The sequence below is a fragment of the Chiroxiphia lanceolata genome, chromosome 24 (assembly GCF_009829145.1).
Source record: "Chiroxiphia lanceolata isolate bChiLan1 chromosome 24, bChiLan1.pri, whole genome shotgun sequence".
Taxonomy (NCBI): Eukaryota; Metazoa; Chordata; class Aves; order Passeriformes; family Pipridae; genus Chiroxiphia; species Chiroxiphia lanceolata.
Window position 1 is genome coordinate 4,995,613 of NC_045660.1, and position 19,232 is coordinate 5,014,844.

Consider the following 19,232-nt stretch of genomic DNA (forward strand, 5'->3'; position numbering starts at 1 on the left):
CCTGCTAAATTAAACATGGAATTGATTCACCTTTGTTATACAATGGGATCAGCTGGTAAAGCCCAGCCGGGCTGAGGCCACGCTGTAAAAAGGGGCAAGTCAATGAGAGTGTTGTTGGATGACAGGCGATGGCATTCCAGGTGCCTTCTGTTTTCCGCTCTGCCTTCCTTCCGAGCAGGAGAATCCCCGGAGCTGTCTGCAGCGGGGTGAGGTTGGCTGGGAATTCCGGAGGGAAAAAAAAGCTCCTCTAAACAGCGGGGAGGGATAAAAATAAAGGAAGAAGGGGGAGAAAAAGCAAGGAAAGCATTCCCAGAGCACCAGGTAAACTGAGCTGCTCTCCCGCAGCCCGGGCTCGCTGCCTGCAGCAGCGGGACAACGACTGCCTGCCTCCAGCCACCTGCCAGGGGCCAGCCCCGCAGGATCCGGTGTCCCAGCCAGCTCTCCAGGGACAGCCTGCGAGGCAGGAGAGGACAAAGCCCTGGGAAAGAGTTTTAGAAAGAAGGGAAGGGGGAAAACAGCAATCTGCACCCGGGTGCCACTGTGCACCCGCACCCAGTGGGATCCATGCAGCGAAAACACCCTCACCAAAGCCAGATCAGCCCTCATCTCGTGGGAACAGCAGCCAGCTCCTCTCCCTTTAGCAGGAATTTGAGCTCAATTTCTTTTCCAGTTGTTATTTGCAAAGCAGCTTCCCCGGCCTCCCTGCACTGCTCCCAGGGCTGGGTCAGCCGCTGCCCCAGCGCTCGCTTTGTGCCCGGACCACAGCGCTCCAAATCCAAATAAAAGACAAAAGAGGGAAGTGAAGCGGAGCCATGGAAGGCACCACCCCTGCCTGCCTGGGAGCTCCACAGGGAGCCAGCGACTCCTGGACATCCCGGGAGTGCTCCATTCGCCGTGATCAGCGATCAATGGCAGATGGTCGGGCTCAGCCGGAGCCCTCGGAAGACGCGACGCCGGAGCGGCTCAGCCTCTCCCCGCGCTGCACATCCGCACCACGGAGGGTGAGAAATACCTCTCAGGGTGCCGAGTCCACCCAGGAACTTCCTGTACTTCTCCAAGTTCATTTTCCAGCCCAACACAGCCCGCTGCTCAGCTGGGTGGCATCAGGGTGGCCCACAAGCTCCAGCCGCCGCCTCCAGCTCGGCATTCCCGCTGGAGTGCTCGCCCGTCGCCCTTTGACCACTGGCAGTGTTTCCTTATTAGATGAAGCACATGAAAACCTCCCATGGCTCGAGGCCACCCCCCTTTTGCAAATGAGCCCAGCAAGTGCCCCGCACCATCAGGGCCCCCCGGCATCCCTTACCCCACCCCTCCACGCCAGATTTCAGGGATTGTATGTCCCAGGGACATATTTCCAGCAAGGAGTATGTTTGAGGGAATCGGGAAGGCAAGGGAAGGAAAAAAAACCACCAGGCTTCAAGATGGGAAGGCAGAGGACTGGGAAAACACAGTCAGTGGGCAGAGCATGGTGTCCCCATCCTATGGGAAAAGCCACCCTGGTGACTCTGACACCAGCCCATCAGCCTGAGAGAAGCCACCAGAAAAAGTGTCAAAGTGTTGGAAAAATGAGCCAGGTGCCACCCACGAGCAGATGGGAGGCAGATCCCTCCTGTCTTTGCCCCCTGACATTTGCCACATGCTCACCCTGCACTGGCAGCATGGTGCTTACAAAGCCGAAAAGGAGATTTACTGGTTTTAAAGGAATTTTTGGCAGCAGGAACCAGCCCAGAGGGGGATCCAAGCACCTGCCCTGCTCACTGCTGCCCTTCAGCAGGACTGCTGTCCACTGGGCATGGACCAGCACTTCTCTCAAATCAAATAACTCGTAATAACAATAATAGCATCAGAGGTGTTGAAATGAGCTGTCACGGAGGTAGATCCTGCTCTCCCTGTATCCGGAAAGATCCCAGCAGATTGAGCAAGACCCACCACACGGTGCAGGATCTGCCTCCCTGGGCTCTGGCACCTCCCGGCAGAGCCACCCTGTCACACCCTGCACGAGCTTTGAGCTTTGCCAGAGGAAGAAGGGAGAGAAACCAGAGCAAGGATGTGCTGCAGGAGCCAAATCTCCCCCCAGAAACCAGGGGTGGGAGCTCCCTGTGTCTCGGGGGGGCAGAGGGGAGGAAATTCTTCTTATCCATGAGTGCATGAATATCCCAGCTCTTTCACCCTGCGCTGGGGTACATCCCAAAGCAAGCAGCATCCCACAGCAACACCCCACATTATCCACAAAAATATTAACAAAGCCAAAACACTCATGGAAGCGGCTCTGTGTCTACCTTCTCCACAGCTCCATGGACAGACGGACACCCCTCCAGGGGCTGACTCACACTGGGGGTGTTGCTTTCCATTGTGAGCGGAGCAAACCCAGCAGGCCAGTTGCCGCCTGTGCCCCTGACAGCTGTCTGCCTGGGAACCAGGGAACCAAAATCCCTCTGGGAGCTCTGACGGGGAAGGGGGGCAGGTGCTGAGGTGCCTCCCCTGCACTCTGATTACACCAGAAACCTCTGCACCACCCATATCCATCACTGGGCTCCGGTGGGATGGAGGTGACACCTGGAGACGGTACTGCCTTCAAGGGGGGCTGTCAGAGCCCTGTGGGCTCGTCATTGCAGCAAGAAGGAGCTGATCCAATAGCCAGTGAGTGGCCACATGAGAAGCCTGGATTCAGGGCTGAAGCTGGAGGTGCCTGGCTGGCAGCCCTGCTGCATCCCTGGCATCGTGGGGCCGCTCCCACAGACAGCCCCCCGCACCCGTCGGCAGCGCCGGGAGCAGAATAAAGTTGTTGCGAGAAGCCAAGTTGTCACCACTAAAAATAGCACAATGGAATTTTCCTCTAAGAACAAAAAAAGAAAAAGGAAAGAAACCCTGCTTCTTGCTGACAAAGGGGCTGTGAGGAGGAAGGGAGGAACAGCCCCACGGAGGGGGCGCAGGGGGACATCATCTCCTTCCCCTCCCACACCCCCAAACAGGCACAGAGGGAGAGCTGAGCCCATCACAGGGGAACAGCAGCACCGTCAACATCCCATCTGAATTATCCCCATCCTCCCCTTCCCAGCAAAGGGGAGAGACCAGACACCACCAGGATGGACATGGCAAGCCGGCAGCTGCTCCAAAATTACAACGGTGGGAGGGAGACACAGCTGCCCAGAATTGGCCCCTCCAGCACCACAGCTCTCCCCCAGCACCCACCATGGCTCTGCACCCCCAGGGTGAGGAGGGTAACCCCACATTTGTGGGGGAGTCAGTACCTCCCTCCTGCTTTGCTCCCTAATGGATCCAACACGGAAGCAAGTCAGCAGAGTGGGAAGGCAGCTGGAACCCACCAGTCCCCCCAAACCCCGTGGTGATGGGGAGAGCAGCACTTCCCTCCTCCCATCCCGAGCGGGTTAATGGGAAGCAGGTCTGACGCCACCAAACCCTATCCACAGGCATCCCAGCTCCCTCCATCCACAAGCATCCCGGCTCCCTCTCCCCGCTGGGAACGCCAGGAATTCCTGGAGGAGGGAGAATCTTCCAGCTGGCTCAATCAGCACAGTGAGACTGGGGAGAGAGTGAGGGGAGCCCCCAGCTCCCACCATGGCCACCACACAGCCAGCCTGCTGAGGAATCCCAGCATCTCCCAGCCCAGCAACTGCCCTCCACAGCAGGAACGAGAGGCATCCCAAACAGCCGGAGAGAGGATGAAATATCTCCACAGGCAGCGTCTGGAGCCACCCTGCAATGAAATCATGGCTGTCCCCTCCAGCCTCATCCCAGGGCACTGCCCCCATCCCAGTGTGCAGCTGGGGGGCTCCACTGCCCTTCCCTACCGTCACCAGCAGTGGGCAAGGGCTGTTCCAGCCATTCCAAGGACGTTGGCGGAGCCAGGGGAGGGAGGTTTGATCCAGGGCACGCCTGGGGCGCAGGGTGCATTTATTTAGGGGCAGCCTCACCAGCACGGCTGCAGCACCATCGCCCTGGCGAGCCCCCAGCAGGGTCACGGTGATGGCCACGGACACACCAGCTGTCCCCAACATCACTGTAGCAATCCTAGTGTCAACTGAACATTCCCAAAGCAGGGAGGTGGTACAGGGGCATTAATTAACGCTCATTAGCTGGCAGGGGACCACTGGGCTGGGGAGACAGCCTGGCCCTGCTCCACATGGGAAGGAGTTGTTCCCACAGGACAGTTTTACCGGTAGGGCTCTTGTAGCAAAACTGCCCAAGGTCAACACGAATCTCTCTGCCACGGGAGCCCTTGTATACAGTTTCCTGCAGGGAAAAATAAGCTGCTGGCAAAAGCATTTCCGAAAGGCCACAACGGACCCAAATAACGATTAATAAAAACCAAGACAAGTTACACCCCGATCTGACACAACCAGAAGTCAGCACAAACATCCCACCGGGATCAAGGCACTGCAGGAGCTGGGCAGTGGGTTGGGAGGCAGCAAGGGCAGAGAAAGGACTTAGGAGCAGGATGGGGCAGAGCTGGTTTCAATTCCAGCCATGCCAGGACCATGCCTTTGACTTGGGCAGGGATCCCAGTAGAGATCAAGGTGGGCAAAAGCAGAGGCTGGGAGAGAACACAACCCACAAAGGAGCTGTAGGAATGCAAAACAGAGCACTCATCACCTGTGGGAGGCTGGAAAAGCTTCCCCAGCATCATTAAAGAATGCTGGATGCGAGCAGAGTGAGGGCAGGGAGGGCAGGCGGCTGCCGGCACGCTTGGACTCGCTGGAGGGAAACAGGGCTCAACAGGAAATGAAAAATGGAAATGCAGCATGTCACGCACAGGAAAACAACAAAATAAATATGATTGTGGCCTCGCAGCGCCCAGGGCTCACTGGCCCAGATCGCTGATAAACAGGGGAGTGACAAAGGGACACTCCTGGCACTGCAAGGATGTGGCTGCAGGGACCAGGCACAAGCACAAGACCTGCAGCCAGACCTGTCTCATCTCTGCTGGTACCCAGAGACCCAGGATCCCATGGGCACTGTCAGAGCCTGCTCATGGTTCTGCTCCAATGGGGCAAGAGGGAGCCTCAGCTCATCCTGCTGGGATCAGCGTCCCACTTATCAGCCAAAATCTCCCAAACCACCTCAACCAACAGCCCTCCCCACTCCCCCACCTTCCAGGAATTTCTGGGCTTATCTGACCTAGAAGCAGGACACACATCTCAGATCACTTCCCAGGACTCACTTTACCATGTCCACGGCCAAACACACACCAAATCCGATCACTCAGCCTCCCGCCCCACCACACATTTCCGTGGGAAGCTGACGTTGGAGGATCCCCCTCCCCGGCCCCCAAGCCGGGTGGGATCCATCCAGACGTGAGCTTGGAAATGAAACTTCCCAGCTTATTAACACAAGCATCCTCCGTGCTTTGCAGACGCTGCCGTGCAGGGAACTTCCTTGGCAGTTTCCCTTTCCAAGCTGAAGGCTGTTTGAATACCCCCAAACCCCGCTCAGCCCCCCCCCCCAGATAGGACAGTGCTGAGAGGTTAAGTCTGGAGCTTCCAGCAAGCCTTGAGAAAGAGTGTCTGGAAGGAGAAGGGGGAGCTCGAGGCCAGCATCCAGCAGGGATGCTGCAGGCCTGGCTGCTCGGGATGGAGGACGGGGATGTCCAGGCAGGGGGATCCCACTACCAGGAAGCTGCTCTGCTCCCTGTGCTGGGGAGAACATCACCCTGCCTCCACCACCTCCCAGCACTGGCTCTGCTGGTTCCCACCCCTGGCTCTGCTGGTTCCCACCCCACCCGCAGACTCCGATGGGATGGGAAAGGTGTGAGCAATCAGCCGGGGTGCGGAGAGGAGCCGGTTTGAAGGTCCTGCCCACGGCCCTGGGAAGGTTCCCTCTGCGTCGCAGTGCCGGGGGGCACATCACGGGTGACGGCCACCACCAGCCCCACAAATTAGTGCTCCCACCGTGTCCCTGCTCCTGGCCCCCTCCCAGGTGTGCCAGCACACCAACCACTGCACTGCCTCGCCCCAGGGGCAGCAATTGCCTCATCTGCCTGGAAAACTCAGCTGGCGTTGCTAGGATCCGTCCACAGCACACGGAGCTGCCAGGGCAGCAACGCCCTGGGGACGGCCGAGCCACAGAGAGCGGTGGGAAGGGCTGGATTATTTGAGCTCAGGGAGTGGGGTCCCTTCCAGGGCTTCCTTGTCTGAGCAGAGCCCCGGGAGGGGCTGCTCTGCTTTCCAGCTGCTCCAAGCATCTTCCCGCTGCCCCACGCCTGTCCTGGCCCTCCTGCTCCAGCAGGCAGATCCTGCACTGCCCCGTGCAGGAACCAGGTCGAGTCCGTGGCACCACAGAGGACTCACAGCCCCTCTGTGCAGGAGGATGGAGCTTTGTCCAGAGATCCCAGCATACCCACCCCAAGCTCCAGCACAGCTTCTCCCTACACCTCCCTTCCAGCAACTGGGATCTGCAGTGCCCTGCTGCTTCCACAGCTGAATTTATCCATTTTAGATGCATAAAAAGAGCATTTATCACCCAGGGTGTTCAAACAATGGTGTTAAGACACTCCAAATTTAAATAAAACCTCTTGTTTTACTTCCCTCTGGGAGGTTTCTTGCCACTGGCATCAGCCACGGTATGTCCAGCGCAGTCTAAACTTAGCTGACACAAGCAAGACGAGCCTGGAAAGGGGGTTGGCTGGAAACCAGCAGACGGAGGTCAAAGACTCCGGTCTCACCCCGAAGCATGAGCCGGGAAGGAAAAGGCTCCGACAGGAATGCGTGCAGGCTGTGCTGAGAAGAGCAGGGAGAGAACAGCCCTTTCCAGAGGCTCGGCGGCGAGCTGGCTGCTGCGACGAGATCAAAGCCTTCCGGCACGGCCCCGCACACCAGCGGGTCACCGGTGCCTGTGCCGGCGAGGTATCGCAGATGCGGCCACCTTGGACGGGCACCCACCACCCCACCTCCCCAGGGGATTTTCTCTCTGGCCCCAGGAGCACGTGGGAACGAGGGGAAGCAGCCAACAGCCCCGGGACCTGCGAGCCGGGCTCAGCCACGGTTCTGGTTCATTAGCAGGGCACCAGGACAAGGACGGCAATCGCTTCCCGTTGATTCGTGGCGGGCACGCCGGCGGGATGGGGGGAGGCACGCGCCTCCCCGCCGGGCAATCCCAGCCCGGGAGGCACCGCCGTGCCTTGGGATGGTGATGACTCCACTGCGAAGGCAGCGGAGAGCTGGCCGGGCGAGGTGGGGTGGGTCCTGCCACCTGAGAAACCACCAACTCCGTTTCCCCGTTGGCCAAAACAAGCACGAGCAAAACATCTTCCACCAAGTGCTCAGGCTCCACCTCAGGCACCCGAGGCTGCCCAAGGCTCCTGCCACCTCCTCGAGCCTCCCCTTTGCCTCTGGTCCCCCCCCAAGACCAGGGAAGCCAACGATTCCCATGCACCTCTCCCCCCCCAAAAAAAAAATCAGCATTATCCCACTCAATGATGGGAAGTCTGATGGCTTCCAACCCAGCTTCCCCCTGTGCTTGCTCAAGCCAGGGACTCTCCACTCTGAAAGTGGCACTTGGCCAGCCCTCCTCCCAGGCAATGAAGAGGAAGAAGGGCTTCCTCTCCCCCAGTGAGGAGTCACTGTCATGCCACCAGTCCCACCAGGGCTCTCACAGACCGCAGGGACCTCGTGCAGCCCACTCAGCACCACCCAGGAACGACATGGGATGAAATCCCAGCAATAGCCTTGCATCAGGAGGCAGCTGCAGGTTGGGAGAGCTGCTTAGCTCAAGGCACCCCCAAGACCCCAGCACCGGGGTCCAGACACCTCTAGTCGTATTTGTTACGGCACAAGACAAGACACAAGTGGGAAAAAAATGATGTTCTTCAGAGATGGGAATGGCCAGGACTGCCACCCACCACCAGGGAGGCTCCACTCCTAAGTGGAAATGAACCCTGGGTCCCCCACCTCTGCTGCCCACCCCAGGCTCTCCTCCACTCCCTGGAAGGTTGTTCCCTCCCTAACAGGAGCCAGGTTACTTGCACAAGGTGACAAGCCACCCTGTGCTGTCCCAGTCCAAACAGGCCAGGCCATGTGCTGGGCACCACGGAGCTGGCAGAGACGGCGCCGGGGGTGGGAAAAAGCTTCTCAGGCACCACAGCTACAGGTTCCTACCCCCAATCCCCAAAAAAGAGTTAATTATGAAAAAGAAAGGATTTCACCAGGATTGATTAGTTAATGTTTACAGAGCAGGGAAAGCATGACCTGAGCTCTCAGCAGCACTACCGCCACCCTTGAGCTGCCAAATGTCCCAGGGGCTGCTCAGAACAGGGCCACGAGCTGGATCCTGCTTTCCAGAGTGATTGCCAGCACTCCCTTAAACACCAGGGGAAGTCCACGCCATGGGAACGGAAAGCAGCCTCAGCTGCTGAGCCCTGTGCCCATGGGAGGACAGAGCCAGGCCTTTCTTCCTGCCCAGACCCCTCTGCCCGGTGGCAGCATCCAGAAGGGATCCACCACCACCGCTCCTGGCGCTGGTGCCGTCGCTCCCGCCGGCACCGCGCTGCACGTCCCGGCACGCGCCGCGGCGCTGCGATCCAGCGATGAGGCAAGAGGGGCTGGAACATGCCCCACACCACGTCTCTCCCCAGCGCAGCCGCAGGAAGCTGGGCCAGATTGGTGAAGGTCGTGGCGCTGGAGACCTTCCAGCTGCAGGTGTGGGGGTTCTATTCCGGACAGGACAACCCGGAGGGCGCTGTGCCCCCACCCGAGGATGCCGGCGGCTGAAGGAAGCCACGCTCAGGGAGGCAGCGCCGGAGCCTCCATCCCCAAATTCCCCATCTTTAGCCCCATCCCCTTGCTCAACCCACCCCCTCGGGACCAGGTGGGTGCCCCCGCAGTGCTGATGTAAACCTCCTCCCCCGGCACGGCCGCAGTGCTGCAGCACACCCCCCCAGCACCCCGCTGCCGAAGGTGGGTGTTCTCACAAAGAAAGAAATCACGGGGATCTGCCAGCTGGTTCACTCCTGCTCATCGGGGAAAGGCTGGATTTACAGCTCCACGTGCCACTCCAAGACCCCTTCCCGTGCCATCACCCTCCTTGCCTCCTGACCTGTCCCGGCTTGCTCAGCAGCAGAGGACCCACTGCTCAGATTGGGGGTTTTGGGCTATTTTTTTTTTTTTTTAGGAATAGAGTGGTGGTGTCTATTTGCCATCCTGGTTCCAGCAGGGCCAAGTGTCCTCCTTGCCCTCTGATGGTGTGAGCCGGTGCCGGCAGCGCCAGGTCCTGGATGTGACAGGTACAGAGTGGCCACCACGAGCCGGACACCAACGCCACAGGTCTCCCCAGTCAGCCCCCAGCAGTCACATTTCGCTGAAAACTCCGTGTTTTTGCAGGATTAAGAGGGGGAGGGGATGAGCCAGCGGAAAACTTGCTCTGGACAGGAAAAACCAAACCGTTTACAGGAGCTGCAGTGGGGGAAAACAGGGGAGAGACGACACATCCACCAACTCAGAGCCCAGCGACCCAAACCGGGGCTCCCACTCAGCCCTCCCAGCACAGGTGGGGAGCTGGGAAGGGGTCAAAAGCAAAGGTAAGCTTTTTGGAGTATAAACACTCATTCTCCCTGCACCACAAACACGCTCAAACAACACCCAGCGGGGTATTTCCAAGCTATTACCAGCTTTCTACCATATCCCAGCACAAAAATTAGGTATTACCTAAAAAGAAACTCCTCCTCAGAGGAGCCCAACTGCTCAGTGAAAGCACAGACAGCCAGAGCACAGGGTGGGTAAAGGGAGCCCAGGTGAAAAGGGTGCTCCAGCTGGGCCAGCACATACAGGCACTGGAATTTCCATTTCTCTTTTGGAACAAAGCAAACCCGATGCAAACAGAAGCTCTTCCCGTGCCAGCGCTGGCACCCGCTGCACTGCTTCCTGCGTCTCCACGCTGAACCCAACTACATCAAAGCAGCTTTTTATTAATAAAAGTTTGTCAAGTACTTGGGATGAGCCCGAGTCACGTTCTCCAGCGCCTTTCCAGGGCGCCCGAAGAGGCTTTATCCCCTGCTCCCTGTGGAAGCGGAGAGAGGCTGCGCGTCTCTCCCACCTCTGGGAGGTTTGAGTGGCACCCCCTGAATCGGGGAGCCAGGGAATCCATTATTCCCCTTTCTCTGCAGGCAGAAAGGAAAAGGAAACAGGCGCCGCGAGCGCCTGGCTCCTCTGGGCTCGGCCATCCATCCGCATTTTAAAGCGACTTGGCTGCTAAACTTATAAAACGGAGCGCTGGGAGCCCTGTGGGGCTGAAATCTGGGCTCCAGGACAAGTCTAGCGCTGCAGCAGAGGAGGGGGGAAAAAAAATAATAATAACAAGCAGAAGGATGGGAACGCACACAACTGCCGGGGATGAGCCGCTGACATCAAAACTGCACACTCACTGCCGGTACCGGCACCGGCACAGCCGCCACCTCACCGGCCTGGGGAGCACGTCAGCCCTTCCTCCCTGCCCAGCTGCGGCTCAGGGAGGGAGCCTGGCCCCATGGGGATACTGGTGGGTCCCCACATACCTTGTGCCACCCCAGTGAGGGCACAGGGATGGCGGATGTCTGAGCACCAAGGTGCGGTAGTGAGATGCTGGATGATGGACACAGGGACCCCAAAAACTCTGGGAATCCCACACAGCGGACACGGGAAGCTCACACAGGGATGCTGAGCCCCCCCCCCCAAGCAGTTCATGCAGAAACACCCAGACATCCCACGCAGGGGACACCAGCGCCACTCACCCCTAGGGCACCGCATGCAGAGATGCTGAGCCCACACAGGGGACACGGCACCCCAAGAACCCCACGCAGGGACACTGAGGATACAGACAGCCCACGCAGGAACCCGGGGCAGCCCACGCAGGGGACTTTCAGCCTTCGGGCATTGCACACAGGGGACACCTGAGGCACTTGGGTACCCCACGCCATGGGACACTTGGACTGTGAGCACCCCACACCAGGGGGACACTCGGACCCCGGGTACCCCCACACTGGGGAGGACACTCAGACCCTTAGCTCCCCACGCTGGGGGGGGGACACCCGGACTCCAGGGTACCCCTATACCAGAAGGACACCGGGACGCCGGGGTACCCCCACGCCGGGGGGACACCCGGAACCCGGGGTACCCCCACGCCGGGGGGACACCCGGAACCCGGGGTACCCCCACGCCGGGGGGACACCCGGAACCCGGGGTACCCCACGCAGGGGCTGTCGCGCTCCCCGAGGATGCCTCCCCCAGCACCCGCCCCGCCGAGTTCCCGGGGCCGCCCCCGCGGGCACAGGCACAGGCACAGCACCGTTCAGGGCACCGGCAGGGCGCCGGCTCATCCCCGCGGGGGCCTCCCCGCCACCCTGCAGGCCCCGCCGGTGCGCGGGTTACCTTTGTAACGCTCCAGCACGTCCTCGTAGGCCTGGACGAACTCCTTCTCCTGGGTGCGGTTGGCCGGGAGCAGCCCCGGCACGTAGCCGGCCATGGCGGCCCCTTTGTGCCCGCGCTGGGCGCAGCTGCCGGCGGCGCGGCCAGGGCCGGTCTGCGCCGGGGCCGCTTCCGCCGCCGCGCCCGGGCCCGCGGCCCCGCCCACCGCGGGGGACACGCCCACCCCCGGGACACGCCCACAGGCACAGGACACGCCCGTTAAAGCGGCACGCCCGCCGACACGCCCACTCGGATGGACACGCCCCCTGGGCGCGCTGATTTGCATGGGACACGCCCATCCCTGGCACGCCCACCCGTAGGGATACGCCTTGGGCACGCCCCCTGGACACGCCTGTAGGCACGGACACGCCCCCTCAGACACGCCCACTGGCGCTGGTCACACCCCCGGCACGATGGTTATTGTACGCTCCGCCCCCCCGGGATAGGCCACGCCTCACCAATGGGCCACGCCCCCTGTGCCCGCCCTGGCCCCGCAGCGACCCCTGGTGGTGACAGAGGGGGTGACACTGGGGGTGACACTAGAGGGTTACACTGGGTGGGGGACATTGGGGAGGACACAGGGTGAGTGACAGTGGGAATGATACTGGGGTGGCAGTGGGGGGTGACACTGAGGGGTGACACCAAGGGATGACAGTGGGGGGATGACAGTGGGGGTGACACAGGGAGGGTGACATCAAGAAGGTAGACACAGTCCAGCAGGGCCACACGTGATGCCAGAGTGTCCTAGTGGCAAGTAGTGCCCCCAGCACATCCCAGTGCAGCCCAGGGCAGTTCATCCCAGTGCAGCCCAGTGTATCCCAGTGCATTCCTGTGAGCCCAGGGCAGTTCATCCCAGTGCAGCCCAGTGTATCCCAGTGCACTCCTCTGAGCCCAGATCATTGCAGCCCCGTGAGTCCCAGTGTACCCCAGCACCTCCCAGTGTCACAAGGGCATTGCCTCCCAGTGCACCCAGAGCACTCTCTGCAATCAAAACACTGCATGCCAGTGCATCCCAGTGCACCCAAGCGGGACAGCATCTGAGTTGCCCCCAGTCCCACTGTGCCCAGGATGGGGGTCCCACTCCCCACGTGCTCAAGGCTCTGTACCCCAACCTGCCACCAGTATGAGAGCAACTGGGGGGACTGGTGGGCCTGTGGGTGTCCCCCAGACTGGGATCCTGGCTGGAGCTGGGTGGGAACTGTGAGCAGGGAGAGCCAGGCCCTTGTCGCCTTTTTTGGCCATCTCAAGATGCTGCTTTTTCACCCCGATGCGCCGTTCCCATGGCAACCGGAGGGCCCGGCTGGGTAACCATGGCAACGAGAAAAGCCCCATCCCGCTCAGGCAGACACCCTGTGTCTCCCCACCATCACCCAGAGACCCCCAAATCCCCCTGGGGTGGGGGGTGGCTGCACCCACACTCCTCCAGGGGATGAAGAGGAAACACGAGCAGCACCATCATCGTCCTCCTCCTCTTTCTCCTCCTCCTTGTCCTCCTGCAGCCTTTGGCCTAGGGTGGGGTTACACAAATAACCTCCCTCACCCTGGTTTTGGAGGCATATCCCCCTCATCATGGTGCCTTAATTAGGAAAAGTAATTAACATGGCACTGAGCGCCGGTGTGCAGTTGCATCCCTGGCAGAGCCTCCACGGGGAGGAGGGTTTGAATCCCAGCGACCTCGTGGCAGGGTCTTTGTGCCCAGCAGTGCCAGAGCCAGGCAGTCATCCTCAGGCAGTGGAGCATCCTACTGGGAATGGCCAGAGCATCCACTGGGAACGGCCACAGGGATGCAGCTCCTCTGGCTCTGCCCGCGGAGCCGCCCCGCACGGAGCCCTGCAGAGGTGCCTGCGCTCGCCACATCCCTCTGACCCAAAAACGCGTTCCCAGGGAAAGGGAAATCTGTGCCCGCCAGCTGGCACTCAGTGGTTCCTCCCCGGGCAGTGGGAATGCTGCTCGGAGCCTGCCCTGGCCCCGCTGCTGCTCCCAAGGCAGCGGAGAACAAGGGGGTTTGTTCCCGTGTCCCCGGGGACGAAGCACAGCTCCCTCCCTCAGCCAGCGCCGGCTCTGCCAGCGGCGCGGGTGACGCGCCCGGGTGACAAAGGACTCCCAGGAGTCTTTTCAAAGAGCCCTTGGAAAACCCCTGCGACGCCTCGTCCATCACCCCTGCCTGCTCACCCCCGGCCCCCCAGATTGCCCCGGCCCCTCCTGCCCCGGCACCACCCCAGCACCCCAACACAACCCTGGCAGCACCAATTACGAGTAAATTTAGGATGAAAGAGTCTGTTTTTTCCCCTAAAAAACAGCCCCCACCGCCCACTCTCACCCTCTGCCAAGTGCCTGGAGCGAGACAGAGCGAGCGGGGCCAAGGGTCGGATTCTGACCCTTCACGTCCCGCTCCCCCCTGCCTCTCCCCCACCACTGCCTTCCAAGGAGCTGCCAGTAAAGCAGGGAACAGCTCCAGAACTGCCTGGGGACACAGGCCAGCGTGTCCCAGCCCCCTGCACCACGGCACCAGCACCTCCAGCAAACTGGTGCAACCCCTCCCTGGGCACAGCCGGGTCCTCCTTTTTTTGGCTCTGACAGCCAGAAAGGACGCAGAGACCACTAGACCCCATGGACAGTGAGGAGGAAGAGCCCCCCAGGTCCATGTGTCCCCCAAAGCCACTGAGGTGCCACACTCCCCTGCCCACGGTGGGCACAGGATGGGGCTCCCCAGCCCCTCACGATGCCCAGGCTTTGCCCTCACCCCTGTGCTGGGTCCCTGGTGCTGCTTCCTGGGGATCCCAGGGAGCCAAGCCCCATCCCCCTCCCCAGGCACACCGAGAGGTGCCAGCTCCCCCCAGGGCACATTCCACAGGCCCCGATCCCTGGATCCCTGGTCCCCAGCCTGGTCCCTGCGGTGGGAAGAGGCGCTGGGGCGGCCGGCGCCCTGCAGACATTCCCGCTGAATAATGCAAGGATCTGAATCAATATTTCAGCTCATTTTCAAACTTGGTGACACAAAACTGTCTCGGAACTCTTTTTTTTTTTCCCCAGCTCAGCACTGTCTCGCTGCACCTCCCGAGTTATTTTTAATGGGGAATCTGCGTGAGAACGAATTCTGTGACATCCCCCTGCCTTTAATCACGGGTTGGATCCAGCTGCCATCACGACAAGCACTCGGCATCCCAGGCAGAAAGGCAACTGTGCCTTGACAGGGTCTGTCTCTGGGGTGCAGGAGGGTGCTCAGCACCCATCAGGATGGAGCTTTTGGGGCACAGAGGGGCCGTGAGAGGTGATGGTCCACCTCAGAAGTGTTAAAGGCCAGGCTGGATGGAGCTCTGATCAACCTGGTCTAGTGAAAGGTGTCCCTGCCTGTGGCAGGGGCGTTGGAATGAGATGCCCTTTAAGGTCCCTTCCAACCCAGACCATTCCATGATTCTATGATGGGCACATTGGGATCCTGGTACCCGGCCACCTCCCAGCCCCGGTGGTGCTGGGATTTGGGGCAGGGCCAGCCACACCCTGCACATTTGCTTCCCCCAGCCCCAGACGGTGCATTCTCGAGAACCATCATTTGAATCAACTGGTTCTTCCAGCCCCAAGACGCCCGGAGCCGGGATGGCACCCGAGTGGCACCACGGCACGGCCAGAGCTGCACGCACCCCTGTGCCATGGGGCAGGCAGGGAGGGAGCCCAGCAGCACCCCAAGGCCACTCCTGACCTGGTGACACCTGTCCCTGCACCAGGTGCTGTCCCTGCTCCCCAGTGCTCCCAGCCTGAGCCCCCACAGGGTGCAGAGCCCAGCCCTGGGACTGATTTGGCCATGGGTTTGGGTTGGAGGGGCAGAGCGGGCACCTCAGGAGTTGACACCCTCATGCCCACCTCCACCAGCAAGATAAAAGCTGGGCCCTGGGTTTCCCTTGGAGCAACAGCCATGAAACAGCCCGGCCAGGGCTCGGCAGGGGCCCCTCAGCATGTCCCTGAATCCCGTTTGCTCCGGCAGGAGCAGATCAAAGGCACCTGGAGTGCAGGGAGTTGTGGACAGACCCCAGCAGATGCAGATCAAAGCCCCTGATGGCTGTTTGGCCCCAGTGAAGAAGCAAATCCTGGCTCTGGTGCCTGGAGCCACCACCCTGAGCAAACTCCTCCGTCGTCCCTCCCCAACAGCCCTGGAGCAGAGTTCCCACCTCCCCCCTCAACCAGCACTTGGAGAAGGAGTCATTGGCCACGGTGGATCCATCCCTGTCTTTGTTTCTCCTTCCCATCCCCATTCCTTCCCCAGGGCTGTGACCTGGGCATCACGGCGGCGCAGCAGAAGGGGGACACACGGAGCAGTGACACAATGACCACGCGATGGGGCTGTCCATGGGCACCACCAGGGCAAAGGAGCAGCCCCAGCAACATCATCCAGGTGGGAATCCCAAACCTCCCAGGGCAAATTCCTCCCTGGAGTACAGTCAAGGGCATTGTTCTACCAAGGAGCCATTTAGTCCTTAATTAAGCATTCTAATGTCACCCAACCCACGAGTTGGAGGAGCCCAGTCATCCCTTAACCCCAGTGCTGAAGGTATGAACTGCCCAGGGCGAGCCTGGAGAGGACAAAGCTTTGGCAGAACCAAGCCACCACCCTGGTCCTCACCCACCAAGAGCCACATCCATCCCTCCCTTCCCCATCCCATCCATCCCCAGTCTCCCTGGGGAGCAGTAGGGTACAGGGATGACCCCAAGACCATCTCAGCCACTGTGGGAAAAGCCCCATCTACCCATCCCCGAGGGGGATCCACTGCACAACAGGGCGCTGACTTACCTGCGACCCTGACAACAGCCCTCTCGGCCGGGTCCAGCACCGAGTCCTGGCTCTTCCTCTTCCTCTGCTCATGGAGGGGTAAATTCCAGGGCAAGGTGTCGCCGGGCGGGCAGGGGGAGAGGCTGCCCGAGCGCTCGCTGCGGTAGGAGCGCTCGCTCCGGCACGACCGCTCGCTCCGGCACGACCGCTCGCTGAGGGTCTCCTCGTCGGAGGACGACATGGCCCAGGGCACGGGCAGGAGGGCGGTCAGGACGTCCCCACGGGCAGCACCCTGCAGGAGGAGCAAACAGCTTGTGACACCGGGCCACCGGTGGGTCCCTCCCTGCCACAGGTGATGGGGCTGATGGAGTAGGGACCATCCCACCGTGGACGTCCCTGCCCTCAGCCCCTGCCCAAACGTCCTCTTGGGCAGGCAAATCAGCCCTCCCAAAGCTCCTAAATGCTGCCTCAGTTTCCCCCTTGCTGGTCTGACAGCTGGGATCCCCAGGGATGGGGACAGTGGCACGGCTGCCCCTCCACCAGCAAAGCCCACAGCGGCGTCCCCAGCACCAGTTCACTCCCACAAAGCCAAGTCCAACCTTTTTGGGTTTGGTTTCTTTGTGCTCGGTACAAGAAGAAGCAGCAGATCGGCACTGCCCTTTGTACCTGCAGGTTTTTCCCCTCTGAGAATGGGAATGGCTTTAAAAATCCTATTAATCATGGCAGGGAAAGATGATAGGGCTTTCTGGAGCACGCCGGGAGTGAGCTGTGCCGCGTACACACGCTGGGCAAATAAGCACCTTGCATGAGACATATTTAAAATAAATCTCATTGTGTCCTCTAGCACGACCAGGAAAAAATGCCTGAGACTCCTACAACCGATGTGCCGCGGCGCAGGAGCCGCCTCCATCGCGCCGAGCCTTTCCTTATTCCCATCATTTAATCAGCAAAACAGGAACAAAGAGACCCAAAAAAACATTGAAAGAAAAGGAGAAAGGATTCCATGAGTCATTCACCCCCCATTGAAAAGCTGCGAAAAAATGAATCGCGGCCCAAAACCGCGGCTCCCCCAGGCAGCCCCGGGGGGCTCAGCTGTTTTTGGGGGACCCAGAGGTGTGGGGCTGGGGGGGGCCGCGAGGTCGGGGGGGGTTCCGGTGCCCAAGGAGAGGCAGAGCCGGGGGCTGCGGGGGCTGGACCCGGGGTTGCGGCGCGGGCGGGGGGGCAGCAGGTGCGGGAGGCAGCGGGGTGCGGGTACGGCTCTGCGGGGGCACACGGGACCGGTCTGGCCCCCGCGGGTCCTGCTCCCCCCCGGTTCAACACCCACCCCCCCCCATCACGGCACCCTCCGGTGCCCGCGGCTCCAGCCCAGCCCAGGCGGCTGCTGCCCCCTTTTCCCGGTCCATTCCCATCCCCACCCGCCGCCCTTCCGCGCTCCATCCCCGCTCCATCCCTGTCTCCTGCCCTTGCCGCTCCATCCCCCCGCTCCTCCCTGGCGCTCCCTCGCTCCATCCCCGCACCATCCCCGGCGCTTCCCCGCTCCATCCCCGGCCCATCCCCGCTCCATCCGCCGCCCTTCCTCGTTCCCTCCCTCCCGGGTGCTCACCCCCGCTCCCGCACCCCCGGCCCCGCTCACCCCCCGCGGGCGCTCCGGTACCGACTGGGCGCGGGCAGGACGCGGCGCTCCCGGTGCCGGCCCGGCCCCGCCGTGCGCTCCCGGTCCGGCCGCTCCCGGCCCCGCCGTGCGCTCCCGCCGCCGCGGCGCCTCCCCCGGCCCGGCCCGGCCCTGCCCACCGGGCGGCGGGAGCGGCGGGGGGGTCCCGGCCGCCTCCCGCCCCGCACAGCCCCGGGACCGGCCCCGCCGCCCCCGCCACTGCACCAGCACAACCGGCACCTCCACCCCGGGCACCCCCTCGGGGCTCCCACCCTGTGACCCCCCTCCCCTCAACCTGCCCGTGCTCCTCAGGGCACCCCAACGCCTGCTGCCTCCGCACCCCTTTGCATAGGGGATCCCCCCAAGCCACTGAGCAGCTCCCCACCCACTGTACAGGGGGTCCCCCCAAACCACACATCAGCTCCCAATGCTACACACACACACACCCTCCGAGACCCTGCTGTGTCCCCTCAGCATCCCTCCTGCAGCCCGTCCCCTGCATCCCCCCAGGCCCAGGGTAATTAGAGCACCCATCGATCCGGGATCGGGGCCAGCAGCCACAGCCGCGGTGGGAGCACAGCAGGGGGGGACACGAGCAGGGTGAAGGGGGACACGAGCAGGGACAGGCATGGAAAGGGCCGTGCTGGGAGAGCCGTGAGCTGCCCAGGGCCTCACCTGAGGGGCGGGGGGGCATCCCAGCCCCAGCCGGATCTGTCCCAGCGCCAGGCGCGGTGCAGGCAGGGACACCAGGAGCAGCCCGAAGGGGTGGCGGAGCTGCAGGACGGCCCCGGCCGCCTGGCAGGAGTGAAGCAGGATAAACCGCTCCGGCTGACGGCAGATCCAGCCGCCCCGCACCGACGGTGGGACCCAACGAGCAGCACCAGCCCCGTGCCACGGCCCGGGGCCAGCGCGGCTGCTCCCGCGGCGCCGCACACGGCCCGGCCCAGCCCGGCGCCCCAGTCCCCCCGGGGTCTCAGCGCACCCGGCTGCCCCCTGGGCATCTCTCCCCCGCCGGTTTTCAGGTCTCATCCCAAAACACGTCCTTTCAGCTTCCCGGTGGCTGTTGTTTTCCTGAGCACTTCCAGCGAGGCGGTGGGAGGACACGGGCGTGGGGTGTGGTGACACCGCCGTGCTCTCGGACGCTTGGGATGTGGCTGGAGAGGAGCACGTGCTGCCCTACGGCCCTGTCTGGCCCGGTCAGGGATGGGGCCAAAACCCGCCCAGGTGTGGATTCACCGGTGGGATGATCCCACAGGTGCAGCAGCCAAGGCCTCAATGACAGGAGCTCCAGCTGGGAATGAGGGCGTGAGCTCCTGGGATCCCACAGGAGTCCCAACAGCACTGCAACCAGGCCAGACTGGTGCTGAGGAACTGGGGTGCAAGAGTAAATGGCATCCTGGAAAAGGGTGTCCTGGTGGGCTGG

At 61.8% G+C, this 19,232-nt stretch overlaps 1 protein-coding gene across 10 annotated transcripts in view; it reads right to left on the reverse strand.

Moving 5' to 3' along the window:
• The window catches only part of MACF1 (microtubule actin crosslinking factor 1), a 141,079-nt gene extending 123,244 nt beyond the window's left edge, over positions 1-17,835 (reverse strand). For 5 of the 10 annotated variants that reach the window (XM_032709939.1, XM_032709935.1, XM_032709936.1 and 2 more), the window contains exons 1-2: positions 17,792-17,835; positions 16,180-16,450 (exon numbers count right to left, since the gene is read on the reverse strand). In XM_032709939.1, coding sequence (XP_032565830.1) covers positions 16,180-16,399 — 220 coding nt within the window. In that variant the 5' untranslated portion in view covers positions 16,400-16,450; positions 17,792-17,835. Of the gene's footprint in view, positions 1-1,012; positions 1,173-11,357; positions 11,492-16,179; positions 16,451-17,791 lie in introns of those variants that run through there. The other 5 variants (XM_032709938.1, XM_032709937.1, XM_032709933.1 and 2 more) reach the window with 5 other exon arrangements.
• Positions 17,836-19,232: the final 1,397 nt, after the last annotated feature.